General features: G+C 36.5%; 1 protein-coding gene across 1 annotated transcript; it reads left to right on the plus strand.

Annotated features, from left to right (window-relative positions):
• Nucleotides 1-10,006: 10,006 nt before the first annotated feature.
• On the plus strand, nucleotides 10,007-15,876 carry LOC133876178 (uncharacterized). Its single transcript, XM_062314464.1, has 5 exons — nucleotides 10,007-10,069; nucleotides 10,214-10,513; nucleotides 12,364-12,478; nucleotides 13,400-13,518; nucleotides 15,313-15,876. Exons 2-5 carry the CDS (start codon nucleotides 10,290-10,292, stop codon nucleotides 15,362-15,364), a joined length of 510 nt encoding a protein of 169 aa, XP_062170448.1. The 5' UTR covers nucleotides 10,007-10,069; nucleotides 10,214-10,289; the 3' UTR covers nucleotides 15,365-15,876.
• The last annotated feature ends 906 nt before the right edge of the window (nucleotides 15,877-16,782 follow it).

Consider the following 16,782-nt stretch of genomic DNA (forward strand, 5'->3'; position numbering starts at 1 on the left):
ACTTTTTATCTACAAAAATCACAATATCAAACGAACTCCAAGTTAAAAGCTTAATTATTCATTCTTTCCTTGGAATTTTTATATCCTAATTAATAAGGCGTCCATATCATTCCCACCAAAAGAAAGCAAAAGAAATGAAGAGCGTCCCCATATTGGCCATTTAACATGTACGTAGTCTTTTCCTGTAACCTTTTTCCCAATTTTTCCAATTTATTTTTTTATTAAAAAAAATGTAAGTAGTCCACTATCCACATCAAGCGTTTCAGTAGGAAGTATAAGCAAAACACCTTTATTTTTTACTCTGAGGAAAAGACGCTCCAATTCAGGTGGCGATAAGCTTAATTATATTGTGATAATTTATATAGGATAAGCTTATATTTGAAACCGACATCGTGCGCCGCCGTTTTATCTGTATATCTCGGCATGATAATAAATACATAGTTCCAGCTACTTTCGATAAAAAGGTGTTTCTCCATTTCACGCTTAGGTCGGTGATGGTGACGGTGACGGCTCTAGTCACTTTACCACACTTACACATATCGCACCGCAGCACAAGCGTGCGTTATATATATAGTATAAACCTATTTTAATTGAATAGTATTGGGCTCAGTGGACTGACTGTACATGTGGAATGGTACCTAAAAGTTTTGTTAAATCTATCGGGGGCAAATATAAAAAATATTTGGAAGTGCCTTGCCATATAAAATATGTAGAGAAATATATGGAAAGGGGAATAAAGATAATTATATGAATGTGCACAGTAGAAGATAGAGGCACACCGATCAGGTTGGCTTGTTAAAAATTCCGTTTTCGGCCCAATTGCACCAAAACATGGAAGTTGTGACCACTAAAAAATGTCACTTCAATATTCTAAATGCACCGACATCTACTTTATTCTTATGTTAAGTAAATGTGATATAACTTGGTAATGGGTTAGTAAAAATTAATTATTATAATTATTAAAAAAAAAAAAAATTTCATTGTCACGTCATTTTAATTATTTAAAAATTATATAATAGTCTAATAAATAACATTACTTTTTTGTATGATTGGATAAAAGAAAGAGCCACTTGTTTTATGCATATGGGTTGTTGCCTTAACAACATCGTTGTCACTAATTGTAACTCATTCTCAAAATAAATACTAGTAAAAAAAAAAAGTATTGATCATGTGATTTGGCCTTTTATTAAATCAGTTTTTAGGGTTTAAAATCTGTTAAATTACTCTTTAAAGTATATACCATTATCAAATCACTTCTTCCCGCGTGAACACTAACACATAGGTTAATAGTCACATCATAGGCAATCATTTATAATTAAGTATATAATTAATAATTATTTTTTATTAACTTAGTTTGTAAGAATTTTCAGGATATGACACTTAATTGGTTGGGTTTTTTTATTTTTATTTTTAATTTTTTTTAAATCTAATTGAATAAGAAAATAGTTAAAGGGGAGGATCTTAATTAGTGGGTTGATTATATGTACAAAACTCTTCCTACTATGTACATTAAGATAACAAATAAAACATAACATCGTGGTAAATAGTTCTTTAGCAAGATATCAATTTCAGTAATGAAATATAGTATACATATAGTTATATGATAAGTAATAAAGTAGTCTCATCTTAATTCCGTATGGTGTATCCGTGTCTTTAACCTCTTATTTGTAGGATTTGTGTGTCTTGAAGAACCTTTGGTACAACATCGATGCCACGATGAAGTACAATAACAGCCACCAACTAATAGGCCGAGCCACACTACCAGTAATGTTGTTCCATCATGACCACCATGCACACATGGCTGTGCCGATCACTTACATGGCCAATTGGATTAAAGTGGCAAATGTAAACATAAATTAAACCATAGGACATTGCCCATATTATGGTATCCCAAAAACTAAAAGCCATGTCATACGATGCAATTATTCTGTCTTTTACATGCATGCAATGATAAAAATACTTATACAGATTTTCATACCTTTTTTCATTTTATTATTTTCCAGTATTTCATATACATAACAAAATTGAAAGTCACCCATAGGTTAAGCAAGCTGACTCGATATTGACCAGCTTATTAAACGGGTTAATTTGAATCAACTCGTACCCGGTTATATAAAACTTTAACCCTTTAATTTTCTATTAGATTCGTATCGAATTCGCTAATCGTGTAAAAAGTTATCAACCCTAGTGGTAATTATAACACTAGCACCTCATCTGCTCTGCCCAATATGCAAATGGACACACGTAATATAAACCACAATAGTGTTTGATAAATTTATAGGAGTAATGTGGCATTATTTCACTTGCATCATTTTCTCTTTGTACTTTTGATTCCATCGTTCTTTTGCTTTTATCATTTATAAATTTTACTAAACTTATGAGTTCACTGCATAGATAATTGGCTTCCATGTGATATTGACTCACTAAGTCGTAAACTTATACTCGATCTGATTTCACCAATAAAAACATATTTGTGTTTTACAGTTAGTTAGCAATTAGATAATGAACCTTACAATAAGGTATGTGATTGTGAAGGACTTAATCAAAATTATCTTTCAGGAGATAGACTCCAAATGGTAGCAGTTTATGTGAGGTAAATTTGAGAATTTGAAAGACGAAATCATATAAGTATTATTTTTCGTTTACCTTACTCAATGTTAGCCACATGTTTCGAAGTGGGTTCCAGCAAGAGTAGATGATTAAGATTCTTAAGTGTTAGCAATAATCCCAAAATATTTATAAATTGGATGGTTATAAATTGACTTTGTGATATTATTTCTGTTTTGAAAAAATGTTACGTAAATTATGCCACAGGGCATAGCATGATGGGTAAGGAAACTCGAGAAATTAAAAGTTTTATCACTTATAAGAACATTTCATTTATTTGGCGAAAAATAATAAAAGACAATATGTGCAATTTTTTTGTTCAATAATCTACTCGTGTTGGCGCACTAATAACTCAAAGGAAGCGAAACTAGAAATTGTCCTATCATATAAAAACAAGAGGGTTAAAATTTATTTCTCACAATTTTTATTTTTATTTTATTTTATTTTTTTTAAAATTTTTTATGTACGAAAATTTGTTTGAGAAAATCAAAAGAAAAATATTTTTTGAACACCAAGAAATAGGTTAGATGCAAAGGGACACTGGATGATGTGAACCCGTGGGATCGATCTCCCTTGAACCCACAATCAAATTGAAACCTACCCAAGAAAGCCAAGAATCAAGTCAAGAAGATCTAGACCCGTTGAAATCTTGTTTCAAGAACCTAGATTAGTGAGAACGCTACAAAGCAAATGTCTTTGATAAGTTCTTAGTTCAATAAAGAACAAGTAGAGAAAACTGAAAATTTTCTATGAAGAAAACTTTATTCATTATCAAATTCTGTTTTCATCAAGGACCTAAAGGATCTTTAAATAGAAATACAAATGGATAAAATCTAAAGTGATAATATATAGAAATCAAAATCAAATTCAAATTCAAATAAATTCTAATCTTAATCTAATCCTAATCTAATACTAATGAGTTGGTATTATATTCCGGCTCCACCTCTTACTCTAATATGATCCTTGTCAATCCACTAGGATATAGTAAATAATTTAATCCTAATAAGTTGGAATGAACTATTAAACCTATCTACCATAATCTTATCATTATCAATAATATTATCCTTATGTAGCTTGGATCACATGCATTAAAGCCGGTTCATCTTCTTTCAAGCCCATATTGAATGTTGGGGTCTTGCTCGATAAATTTACAAACTCGGCCAAAGTGGATTGCACAAATCCTTGCATTGCTTCTTTGATCTTCTTAGCTCTTGACCTTGTAATTGGCCCATTTGAAACTTGCAAGGGATATTTAAGATTCGGCCTGCCATGGGGCCCATCACTGGATTTTCGGATGAAAATCTAGCTCTCTAATTCCACATATCTCTCAAACTCTTCTGATGCGATTGAATTCTCATGCCCTCATCTCTCTATCAAAATAAAATCGAGCAGGTCTCCTATGTTATCTCTCTCTTCCACTCTCCTTGCAGTGATTGAAGAGCTCAAATCCAACTCCCTTGTCTTTGAGAATGGAGCAAGTAGTATCCCTCTCGAAAAAAAAAAAATCTAACAGCTTGATTTTATGGCAATGGTGCGTGGAAGACAATCGAAGAGGAATGGAGAGGAGCAGGTTCTTTCTCGACGAGATTGGAATTGCAAAGTTAACAAATGACGCAAAAACCACTCACCCGACCGAGTGGATGTGTAACTGAGCAATGGCATAATAGCCATTTGAGGCGCAAAATAAAAAGAAGAAAAAACATTATTGGGAGGGATCGGGCTTACATTCTATTGTGACGTGTCTAATAGAGAGTGGAGAGTAAGTGAAAAGGCATTAATAGAATTGGAACTTCATTTGGGAGGGAAAGCATTAATGGTCTCAGCAAATTTTGGTTCCACCGTCATCTTTAGATTGACACTTTTAGCTCCCAAAAAAGCCCTCATACAGTCCCGGGCTATAAACCCCAGTCCAATACATCCCTCCAGAATATTTTGTGAAGCATCCCAATTTACCTTTATTGAACCAAAAGGAAGAGGCTGACAAGTGTTCTTCCTACTTGCTATTGCACTATCCTCCTGTATAGTAGGGATCTTCTCAACTTTGTTCTAGAGTCTAACGCTATATAAAAAGAGGCAATCCTCTCCCAAGAGGGATTATGCTTACATCCTGTTATTTTTTAACAGCATGTATGTTGTTGTGACGTGTCCAACGGGGAGTGGAGAGTAAGTGAAACACATTAATGGAATGGGCACCTCATGTGGGAGGGAAAGCATTAACGGTCCCAACAAATTTTGGCTACATCATCATCTTTATATTGACACTTCTAGCTCGCAAGAAAGCCCCCAAACAGTCTCGGGCTATAAACCCCAGTCCAATTCATCCCTCCGGAATATTAAGTAAAGCATCCCAATTTACCTTTATTGAATTATAAGGAAGAGGTTGCCAAGTGTTCTTCCTACTTGTTGTTGCACTATCCTCCTGCATAGTAGGGATCTTCTCAACTTTGTTGTAGAGTCTAAAGCTATATAAAAATAACAGCATGTATGCTGTTGTGACGTGTCCAACAGAGAGTTAAGAGTAAGTGAAAAGCATTAATGGAAGAGGCACCTCATGTGGGAGGGAAAGCATTAATGGTCCCAACAAATTTTGGTTCCACCATCATCTTTAGATTGACACTTCTAGTTCCCAATAAATCCCCATACAATCCCGGGCTATAAACCCAAGTCCAATACATCCCTTTGGAATATTAAGTAAAGCATCCCAATTTACCTTTATTGAACCAAAAGGAGGACGCTGCGAAGTGTTCTTCTTACTTGCTGTTGCACTATCCTCCTGCATAGTAAGGATCTCCTCAGCTTTGTTGTAGAGTCTAAAGTTATATAAAAAAAAAGGCAATCCTCTTTTAAGAGGGATCAGGCTTACATACTATTGTTTTTTTAACAGTATGTATGCTGTTGTGACGTCTCTAACAGGAGTGGAGAGTAAGTGAAAAGCATTAATGGAAGGGGCACCTCACGTGGGAGGAAAAGCATTAATGATCCCAGCAAATGTTGGTTTCACCATCATCTTTAGATTGACACTTTTAGCTCCCAAGAACGCCCCTATACAGTCCCAGGCTATAAACCCCAATCCAATGCATCCCTCCGGAATATTAAGTAAAGCATCCCAATTTACCTTTATTGGACCAAAAGGAGGAGGCTGCCAAGTGTTCTTCTTACTTGCTATAGAGCTATCCTCTTGCAATCTCCTCAACTTTGTTGTAGAGTCTAAAGCTATATAAAAAGAGCAATCCTCTCCCAATAGGGATCGGGCTTACATGCTGTTATTTTTTTAACAGCATGTATGCTGTTGTGACGTGTCCAACAAGGAGTGGAGAGTAAGTGAAAAACATTAATGGAATGGGCACCACATGCGGGAGGGAAAGCATTAATGGTCTCAGCAAATTTTGGTTCAACCATCATCTTTAGATTGATACTTCTAGTTCCCAAGAAAGCCCCCATATAGTCCCGGACTATAAACCTCAGTCCAATACATCCATCCGAAATATTAAGTGAAGCATCCCAATTTACCTATATTGAATCAAAAGGAAGAGGCTGCCAAGTGTTCTTTGTTGTGAGTTTTAAAAGTACTCGCAAGTGTATGAATCGTTTGCAATATAGTGTCTTGCAAGTGCGATGTCGATCCCACAGAGAAATGGTAAAAAATCAGGGTTTTGTTTAACTAACCTCATTTTACCCTAGTTCCAAATGTTAAGGTTCAAACATGCAAAATAACACTAAGTTAAAGATGATGAAAAACAAATATAAAAAGAACTAAGGCTTAAGAATCCACCAAACCAAATCCCACAACACACACTATTGTTTTCTATTTAAACACCCAATGAACATTTAAGATTAACTTGTCATTTAAGTTCTTGACCACATATGTTAGAACCATTTTATTGAATCAAACTCAAAGATAAACCACAAAGAGTATCTATTTGAAATCAAATCATCCATTGTATCCATTCAAATAACAAATCACAATCGATATCCTTTTTTAAACCGATAAATGAATGTATCAATCGGTTGAAACACATTAAATGTCTTACTTCTTTAACCAAATACATTCATTCCAAAAGATAAAGCATTAAAGTGAATGGAACTTGAATAACATATTAATAGAACATCAAATGTACAAACAACATAACAAGAGTGTAAGTGTTATCAATGGTAAGGTTTCATCATCAACCTTAGTTGAGAGTTCTAGCCTCCCATGACTAAAAACACTACAAAAGCTTGAAAAAATAACATAAACTCAAATAAGACTTAAAGAAAAGAGTTACAAAATGTAAAGAGTTTCTGAAACTAAGCTATTACAGAAGAGAAAATGACCTAAGACTAATGCCCAATTCGTTGGGTTTCAAATGAGAGAATGCTATGACTTTATAGAGAAACATTAGGGTTTGAAGGTCATGTAGAAAGACTCGACTAACCTCCTTTAGGGTTCCTCTCTTGCAAGAGACAACCAAAGTCATGAAACCAGCATGCTCTGCTGCGAAAATTAGAGGGAGAAGTACTTTTGTCAAAAGAAATGGCCTGGTTGGAGTTCTGGTACAAGTCTGCATTTTTGTCAATTCTGCAGAGTGCGCTCAAGCCCAACAAGTACACAGTTGAACTCACTCAAGCTTGAATGACTTCCTTGCGCGCATTATGGTGTTCTAATGGCTGTTGGTGGGCAAGTGTGCTCGAGCCCAGCAGGGTTGTGCTCGAGCTCACGTGGCTGAAAAGCTCTTTTGCGGCGCATTGTTGCGGGCTGATGGCATGCTGTGGGTGCGTGCGCTCGAGCCCTGCAGAGCTATGCTCGAGCCCATTGCCTTAAAATCTGAATTTTCAGCCTTTTGTGCAATTTTGCCTCAAAACCTCAATTTTTCAATTAATAACCTACAAAATGCTAAAACACCAAAACTACAAAATACACCAGGAAATAACAAAGCTAAAGGCCTAACAAGTACAAATTAAGGAATCCAAATATACAATATTTGGTACTTATCATTCTTCCTACTCGCTGTTGCACTATCCTCTTGCATAGTAGGTATCTCCTCAACTTTGTTGTAGAGTCTAAAGCTATATAAAAAGATGCAATCATCTCCCAAGAGGGATTATGCTTATATGCTGTTATTTTTTTTTAACAGCATGTATGTTTTTGTGACATGTCCTACATGGAGTGGAGAGTAAGTGGAAAACATTAATGGAAGGGGCACCTTATGTGGGAAGGAAAGCATTAATGGTCCCAACAAATTTTCGTTCCACCATCATCTTTAGATTGACATTTATAGCTCCTAAGAAAGCCCACATTCAGTCCCAGGCTATAAACCCCAGTCCAATACATCCCTCCGAAATATTAAGTGAAGCATCCCAATTTAACTTTATTGAACCAAAAGAATGAGACTGCCAAGTATTCTTCCTACTTCTATTGCACTATCCTCCTGCATAGTAAGGATATCCTAAACTTTGTTGTAAAGTCTAAAGCTTTATCAAAAGAGACAATCCTCTCACAAGAGGGATCAAGCTTATATGCTGTTATTTTTTTAACAGCATGTATGCTATTGTGACGTGTCCAACAGGGAGTGGAGAGTAAGTGAAAGGCATTAATGGAATGAGCACCTCATGTGGGAAGGAAAACATTACCCAACAAATTTTGGTTCCACCATTATCTTTAGATTGATACTTTTAGCTCCCAATAAGGCCCCCATACAATCCCGGGTTATAAACCCTAGTCCAATACATCCCCCCAGAATATTAAGTGAAGCATCCTTTTTTACCTTTATTGAACCAAAAGGAGGAGGCTGCCAAGTGTTCTTCTTACTTGTTGTTGGACTATCCTCCTGCATAGTAGGAATCTCATCAACTTTGTTATAGAGTCTAAAGCTATATAAAAAGAGGCAATCCTCTCCAAAGAGGGATCAGGCTTACATGCATGTATTCTGTTCTGACGTGTCTAACAGGGAGTGGAGAGTAAGTAAAAAGCATTAAGGAAGGGACACCTCATATGGGAGGGAAAGCATTAATGGTCCACTTAATATTCTGGAGGGATGTATTGAACTGGGGTTTATAGCCTAAGACTGTATGGGGGCTTTCTTGGGATCTAAAAGTGGCAATCTAAAGAGGTGCCCTTTCCATTAATGTTTTTTACTTACTCTCCACTACTTGATGGACACGTCACAACATCATACATGTTGTTAAAAAAATAACAACATGTAAGCCTAATCCCAGCAGGATCCAGCAATTCTGTAATGATGTGGGGTTTTTTTGATGTTATCTTTGAAGATAATTTCATGGAGGTTGTTAAAGAAGCCAATTCTAACCCGCCATATTTTTCTTGTATTGGCCATTTTATTGAGTGCTGAAGTAATGGCCGCTCTTAGTGCAATGCAATTCAGTAATGATGTGGGGTTTTTTTTATGTTATCTTTGAAGGTGATTTCATGGAGGTTGTTAAAGAAGCCAATTCGAACCCGCCCTATTTTTCTCGTATTGGCCATTTTATTGATAGCATCAAACAATAATTGAATTTGCTTAGATCATCAAGTTTTATCTATACCGATAGAGAGTCTAATTCAGCTGTTTATGTTGTTGCCAGGGAGGCAAGTTTTAATTATGTTGATTCAGTTTGGTTAGAGGATATTTCACGGAGTATCAGTGTCAGTGTAAGTAGGGAACTTGTTATCCGTAGATCCTAAAGTTTTTTTGGGATCAGTTTTCTCTTATTAATGAAGATTGCTATATTCAAACAAAAAAAAAAAAAAAGAAAAAAAAAAAAGAAAAGAAAGAAAGAAAGATATGGAATTATGCATATTATGGTGGATAATAAAAAATTTAAAACAAAGGATGCATGAAAAAATATAAAATTTGTTTATTTGGTTATAAATTAAATTAGTTCAGATACGAAATAACTTTGATATGTATTCAGTTTGTTTAAATAATTTATAATCATGTTTATTCCTTATACGAAAAAAGATACAAATTAATTTTGGAAACAAATATAAAAAATAAAAAACCACACTGATATCTTGAAAAAGATTTGACAAACACGACATTTAAAACCGATTATGTGGTTTGTCAGAAGGATAGAAATTTTCTACAGACCGATTTGTAAAAAATTTTATACAATTCACATATAAGATTGACATGTGTCCCTTCACATGTAAAAAAAACATATTGTTTAATAGCATGTGCTTCTCACACGCTTTTTTAATAGTATTAATAAAAAAACATGTGATTTTTACATGTTTAAAGATCATGTATCACTATTATATGTAGGTCGTATAAAATTTTTTACAAATAAGTTTGTACCAAATTTTTGTCATTGTCGAAATAGCCCATGCAAACAAACTTGCCAAGAAAACCCAACAATTTGGGCCCAGCCCATTTGGGATTTGTCCACGAAATCAATAAAACCAATCTCTCTTTCCTTTCGAAAAAGTCTCTCTCCCCAACATTTCCGTTCTTTTTCTTCAGAAGAAGTGGTAGACGAGACCGAGGTAAGCTCCTTCCCAGATCAGATCTTGACCGTCAATATCTCTGAAATCTTCTTATTTTTATTTAGAATTCTCTTCAATTCAATTCACTCTCCGCTGTGGTAGAAAAACAAAAATTCTGATGTTCTCCTGAATTCGCAATTTCAGGTTCCTTTAAGACGCAAAAGGTCAATGTACAATCGCTGAGTGGTTCAATTAGGCCTCTCAGATTTGAGATTGAAGAATGCAATTCTTTGGGGGGTCGGAGATCAGTCCATCGCCGCCGGCGCCGACGGCTTTGGGGAACAACGCGCACATGATATATTTGTTCAATAGGAGTGGGGTGTGCTTGCTTTACAGGGAGTGGAATCGACCACTCCACACCCTCAATGCACAGCAAGACCACAAGCTCATGTTTGGTTTGCTCTTCTCGCTCAAGTCCTTAACTGCCAAGATGGATCCCATTTGGTATATATATATTTTATATTAACAAATCTTTGAGTCTTTGATTTCAATGGATTGTTAAAAAGTTGGTTTTGTAAAGATGCATTGTATAGATTGCGTTATGAGAAAGGGAAAAGAGAATCATATTAGCCTGTATGCAAGTAATGCGAGAAAGAACATTGAAATGTAATGTGAATTAGTGATGAATAAAAACTCTGTGGTTTTATTTCTTAAATTTGATTAAAATTGGTCATATGTCGAAGGGAGTTGGTTAAAAATGTGATGACTAATCATTAGGGACTTTTTATGTTACACTCAAACGAATGAGTTTTTCTCCGTGGAAGGTTCAATTGCTCATTTCTTTTATCATAGTTAAAAACTGGTGATTTAGATGTGAAATTTGACAAGTGTTTTATATGTTACTATTTTGATTCTCCTAACCATAATGATGATACCAATAGTTTGGGTTGCAAGCTAATTATAATCGAGGCATGTAACTTGTGTCTTTGTTGTTGATGTATAAAGTTGTTTGTTTTGGGACATGATGTTTTGTTAAATACCGTATTGAGAAGCTCTAACGTGATTTCTTATGGGGTGGTCTAGGCAAAGAGCTCAAATATCACTTAGTGAGTTGGCGAAAGGTGTGTAGGTCGATATCTGAAGGAGGGGTAGGGATTAGGAACCTTTTGAGGTTCAATCAGGCTCTCTTCAGTAATTGGCTTTGGCGATATAGGCTTTGAGAGAAAGGCTTGGTGGAGAGTGGTGGTAGACTCTAAATATGGAAGTTTATGGGGCGGGTGGTGTTCTAGTGAACCTCTTGGTATTGGGGCATATGGGGTAGGTTTATGGAAGAATATTCGGAGGGGTTGGGTGAAGTTTTGTAGTCACACCAAATTTAAGTGGGTGATGGCTCAAATGTTAGATTCTGGCACGATCTTTGGTGTGGGGATATGGCCCTTAAGGATGCCTTTCTAGTTTATTTGGTATTGCTTGCGCAAAGGATGCTCCTGTTGAGGCTCACTTGGATTTTTCTGGAGGTGACATTCAATGGAACGTGAGCTTTGTTAGAGCAGCTCAGGATTGTGAGGCGGATGCCTTTGCCTCGTTCTACAGGTTGTATTTAGTAAGAATGAGACGGGAAGGGGAAGACAGGTTGTGTTGGGCCCCTTCTAAAAAAGGGTTATTTGGTGTTAAATCCTTTTACGGTGTCTTGGGTTGTCATGATAGTGTTCGTTTCCCTTAGAAGAGTGTTTGGAGGACTAAATTTCAGTTGAGGGTGGCCTTTTTTGTGTGGTTAGTGGCCTTAGGGAAGATCTTTACCATAGACATTTTCCGAAAGCAGCATGTCATTATGATTGATTGGTGTGTATGTGCAAAAGGAATGGGGAGTCCGTGGACCACCTTATTCTTCATTGTGAGGTAGCTTGTGCCATTTGGAATGTCTTCTTCAAATGATTCAGGTTGTCTTGGGTTATGCCTAGAAGAGTAGTTGATTTGTGTGCTTGTTGGTGGACTACCGGCAACACTCGGAGTGTTGCTGTTTGGAAGATGGTGCCTTTTGTGGTGTCTATGGAGGGAAATGAATGATGGGTGTTTTGAGAACTGCAATAGGACTTTGGAGGAGCTAAAATCTTTATTTTTCTACACTTTGTATCTTTGGACAACTGCTTTTGTTTCTCCTGTAGTGATTAGTTATCATGATTTTCTTGTTCTTTTTACCCCTACTACTTAGGTGGCTTCTCTCGTATACTTCCTGTATACATAGGGGCTTCTTACGCTTTTAATGATATGTCAATTAATTATTGAAAAAAAAAAAAGAAGTTATTTGTTGGGTTTGTTTTTGTATTCATTTACTTTATTATCAATTTTTGTAGCACAGAGAAAGGAAACCTCGGGGTGCCTCAGTTGCCTGGCCAAGGTTGCTCGTTTCACAGCTTTCGTACTAATACATACAAGCTTAGTTTCATGGAAAGTCCTTCTGGGATAAAGGTCAGCTAAAGTGGTCCTCTATTAATTATGTTTGTAGTAGTTATCACATAAATCTATGTGAGTGCTAATTGGGACATTCTTAACTATATAAAAATCTTGGGCTTGCTTGCCATAAAAATATGAAATCTATATATTATTGTTGGTGAATGGTTTTTATGAATTCTCGAATTCAAGAAAGTGATGCAGTAGGATCTTTGTATGGAAAATAATGTACTGAGACTACCCATAGTTGGTTTTAAAATGATAAAGTTCAATTGTAGAGATACTGAGATAGCTTGATCCTGTCTTCAGATTAGATACAATTTGCTTGAACCAATAAATTCTGGAAAATGGATTTGCTAATGACTTAAACAAACCACTAAAAGTTCTAGAGTAACCTGCCTTTTATATAATTTATTTTCCATTCTGCTGATACTGTGCTTATTCGAATAATTTCATTATCAGAAATTCCTAGTCCTTCTTTGAACTTAAGTCCTATTGCTACAAAGAACAATTTAATAGCAAGAAGGAAATCAAAAGGCCCTGTCAGAATCTCCTCTGGGTATAGGGACATATTTTGTTGCTGATTGCCTCATGCCTTGCAATCTAATGCTTTTAACCACAGGGTTCTTGATATGATTGGAAGATTATTGTAACCAGTAGCTGTTTTCAACTTTGAACAATAGTAGTTACTTAATGAACCCGTTGAATATAGCACCATTAATCCCTGTCAAGAATCCTCTTTCCTTTTACTGACCCTATTAGTATTGGGTAATGAATTGTGTGTCAAAGATATTGCCTAGCATCACACAGTTTTTGCCAAATATGTGTTTTGACTTTGTGCTTATGATGATTTAGCTTATCAATATGGTCGATTTGAATACTTTTGTCAGTCTTCACTACATAATTCAGAATGCACCTATGTTCTATCCTTTTGTGCAGATTATCTTGGTTACTCATCCTAGGACTGGTGATCTGCGGGATTCCCTTAATCACATTTACAACTTGTATGTTGAATATGTTGTCAGGAACCCACTATATTCTGCGGGAACACCAATCAGGTGACTGATTGATTTTAACTTTTTAAACTAGTAAAATCTGAAATTTATCCACTTAGGACATTTTCCTATCAATAGCCATCACAATTGGTGAACCCCTTTTTTAAGATATTAATTTGTTTTGGCTGTCACTTTGAAAGTGGTGCATCCAATCATTTGGTGTGTTTATTGAGGAAACTGATGAGATACACCTACTGGTATAAACATGCATTGCATTGCAACGTATCATTATTTAATGTTGCCATAGGACAATTTTTAACGTGGAATCATTCAAATGCATGGTCATTAAGGCTCGTGTGATTTTGATATTATATGTGTATACAGTTATTGTTTACGATTTATAGTTGATCCACTTTACTAGTTGTTTTTGTGACTCCTAATTAAGAACTACACAATGCAAGTGTGAATAAATGACTAATGATTAAAGAACAAGTAGGACATTGATATCACTTGAAAAGCAAATACTAGGGCTTATCAACATGCTATGATCTGATGTATTATGTTGAACCAAGGTTTAATGAAGCTTAGTCTTCTTTCCATCCAGTCTCTTCCCCCTTCGAGAACTCGGTGATGCAGTAATGTGGAGAGCCTTCGAGAACTTATGTTTAGAACTAGAACTTGTTAGACATAAAGCAATAAATGGCTGGGGGTGGTTCCAGTCTTGTTAGTTTCATATCTAATAGGAGGCTTAACAAGCTAAGCCCATATCACTGAGGCTCAAGCTCAAGCTCAAGCTTGTTTGAGGTTCGAGCTCTAAATGAGGGCCATCTTCTGGCCAAGCCAAGCCTGTGCTGCTCATGTGCCTCATTTGTAGCTCTAACAAGGGCACTCTTTTTCTATTCTTGTTAGATACAGGTAGCGCTGCATAACTTGACTCAATAAAAATATAGGTTGGCTTGAACTCAAGTTGAGCTCCAATAGCGAGTTTGAACTTGTCTCAATTAAAATTGGTTGCGTTTGAACTTGACTCGAGCTCGACTTGAATGAAGCAAATGAGTCATGGTCGAGGTCAAGTTCTAGGCAGTGGAGTCAGAGATGCGGTGATGAAGATGGCCATGAGTTTGCGAATTGTTGAGGTCCGCAATTGGAGCCAAGGATTTGAGGAGGGAGGGAGGGAGGGAGGGAGGGAAAGTCCATCTATTCCCAATCTCCAGTAAAAAAAAAATGATCCATTTATAATCCTCCGTCAGTTGAATTAATGAATTGTCCAATTGGAAATGATAATAGAATGCATAAGTTATTAGAAGCAGTTCGAGGACAAAGAAAGGACGACTGAGGATCTTATTACTTTTTTCTTCTTTTCTTTGTATTCTTGGACTGCGGTATTCCTAGCTCCTTTAGTGATTAGCTTTAATGATTTTCTTGTTCTTTTTTCTTCTCATTCTTAGCCACTTTTCTTGTATACTCCCAATGTTTGACTGCGCTTTGTGTTTTTTAATGATATCTTTCTTATGAAAAATATATATATAGTATACCTCCTAATTATCTTTCTCCCTCTTTACTTTTCAAAAAAAATTATCTTTCTCCCTCTAATGAACAGTTCGGTTCATTTACAGCTCTAGACACAAGCCTTATTTATCCATAATTCTACGAAAATTATTCATTTGGAGTTCTCCATTTTATTTACTTTTTAAGGGAGGCATGCCTTACGACAGATTATAGCTGACTTTGATTTTGATCAGTTTCCTTCCCCAATTTCATTTAGTAGTTACTGCTCTGAGTATGAGCTGCAAAAGCTATTGCAATTTCCTTCCCGAATTTTGTTCTTACTGTGGCACTTTTACTTGCTTTATGTAGGTGCGAGCTATTCAATACAACTCTTGACCAATATGTAAGGAGCATTGCCTAGTAGCTGAAGGTAGTGTTTGGGCCATCATTATCTAGTCTTCCATTATTAATGATCTTGTATAAATGCGCCCCTGCTTCATTTGAACGGGGAATGCTCTACGTTCCTTGTGGCGGCCTACATTTTCAGCCTAGCCCCAAGGACTCCAGTACATTTGGTTCAAATGCAGGTCGATGGAAGTACGTAATTTGTGGATATTTAGTGCCAATTTAATTTCCAAATTGTCACTATGGGAGACTGTCATTTGAATTGCTGAACTTTGGGCTTATGATGTACCTAGGTTTTGTCCATTTGAGAACTATGTGGAGTATTGAAGGCGGTTAACAGGGGGGGGGGGGGGGGTAAAAAAAAATTAGGTGAGGTTTGGACTATCTACATAGCCCAGCCAATCGTTTTGTTGCGTTCTAGATAGCATTCGATTGTAGTACATATTTCTTTTAATTGCTTTTCAAAGTGACATTGTCCATGTACCATGTACTATATGGTATGTTTGAAAGACTAGGTTTGTTTGACTTGTTTCGGGAGTAGTTAGGCTCTGTTTGCGGACCCTTTACTTTCTTTTTTGTCCTTTCTACCCAAAAAGGTGAAAATATTAACCAGCTTTTTTCAAAAAAAGAAAAAACTCATCAACTCTTCTTTTTTTTTTTTTTTCTTTTTTTTTTTTTTTTTTTTAACAAACTGGAACTTTCATTAATAATTTTAAAACTAAGCCCAAAGGCAAACATCCAATCCAAAGCTACAAATCACGGCCCTAGGCATGAGGTAGGGAATAGAGATATAGAATTCCCAATCACTAAACTAGGAACAGATCCTAGCTTAAAGCAGCTACCTAAGCAACAAACTAAAATTACATGAACATACAATTTGGTCATCTCTATACACTAAAGCACAAACCAACTAAAAGGAGAGAACTTGGTGTAGCTTATAAGCCACCTAAAATGCTCAAGTAATTTACAGCCCATTACAAAGGTAAAATGTGAAAAGACAAGAATATACATAATGATAAAAACACAAATCAGAGAAGCCCAGAAACTGCCGGGGGAAGAGACCGTCCGGTCACCGGCGCGTGTAGCACACGCGCCACCCCGAACCGCCCTTGCTGCCGTCGAACACCCCACCAACACGAAACCCCCCTGAAACCCAGTCGGAATAAAGGAGCGTGGCTCTCACACGCGCAGGTCACCCATGGCACGTGAGGACCACGCTCCGCGCGTGGAGGCTCAAAACCCGCCGGTGGTTGAGGAGGCGGCTTCATAAGCGGCCGGCGAACACAACAGAGCAGGACGTGACGCAAGGTCTCCGGCGAAACGTAGTAGATCTAACTTGGCAGAAACCGGAAACACATGCGAAGCAGCTCAAGCCTTCCGATCTGCTAAAAAGAGAAAGAGAAAAACGAAAGCAAAGCAAGAAAAACAAACTCC

Source organism: Alnus glutinosa, chromosome 1 (assembly GCF_958979055.1).
Source record: "Alnus glutinosa chromosome 1, dhAlnGlut1.1, whole genome shotgun sequence".
In the NCBI taxonomy this organism is placed as follows: Eukaryota; Viridiplantae; Streptophyta; class Magnoliopsida; order Fagales; family Betulaceae; genus Alnus; species Alnus glutinosa.

Coding starts and splice junctions, on each gene's coding strand:
- LOC133876178 (XM_062314464.1), top strand. CDS start 10,290: ATGCAATTCTTTGGGGGGTCGGAGATCAGTCCATCGCCGCCGGCGCCG. Junction 10,514..12,363: donor GCCAAGATGGATCCCATTTG/GTATATATATAT, acceptor CAATTTTTGTAG/CACAGAGAAAGGAAACCTCG. Junction 12,479..13,399: donor AAAGTCCTTCTGGGATAAAG/GTCAGCTAAAGT, acceptor CCTTTTGTGCAG/ATTATCTTGGTTACTCATCC.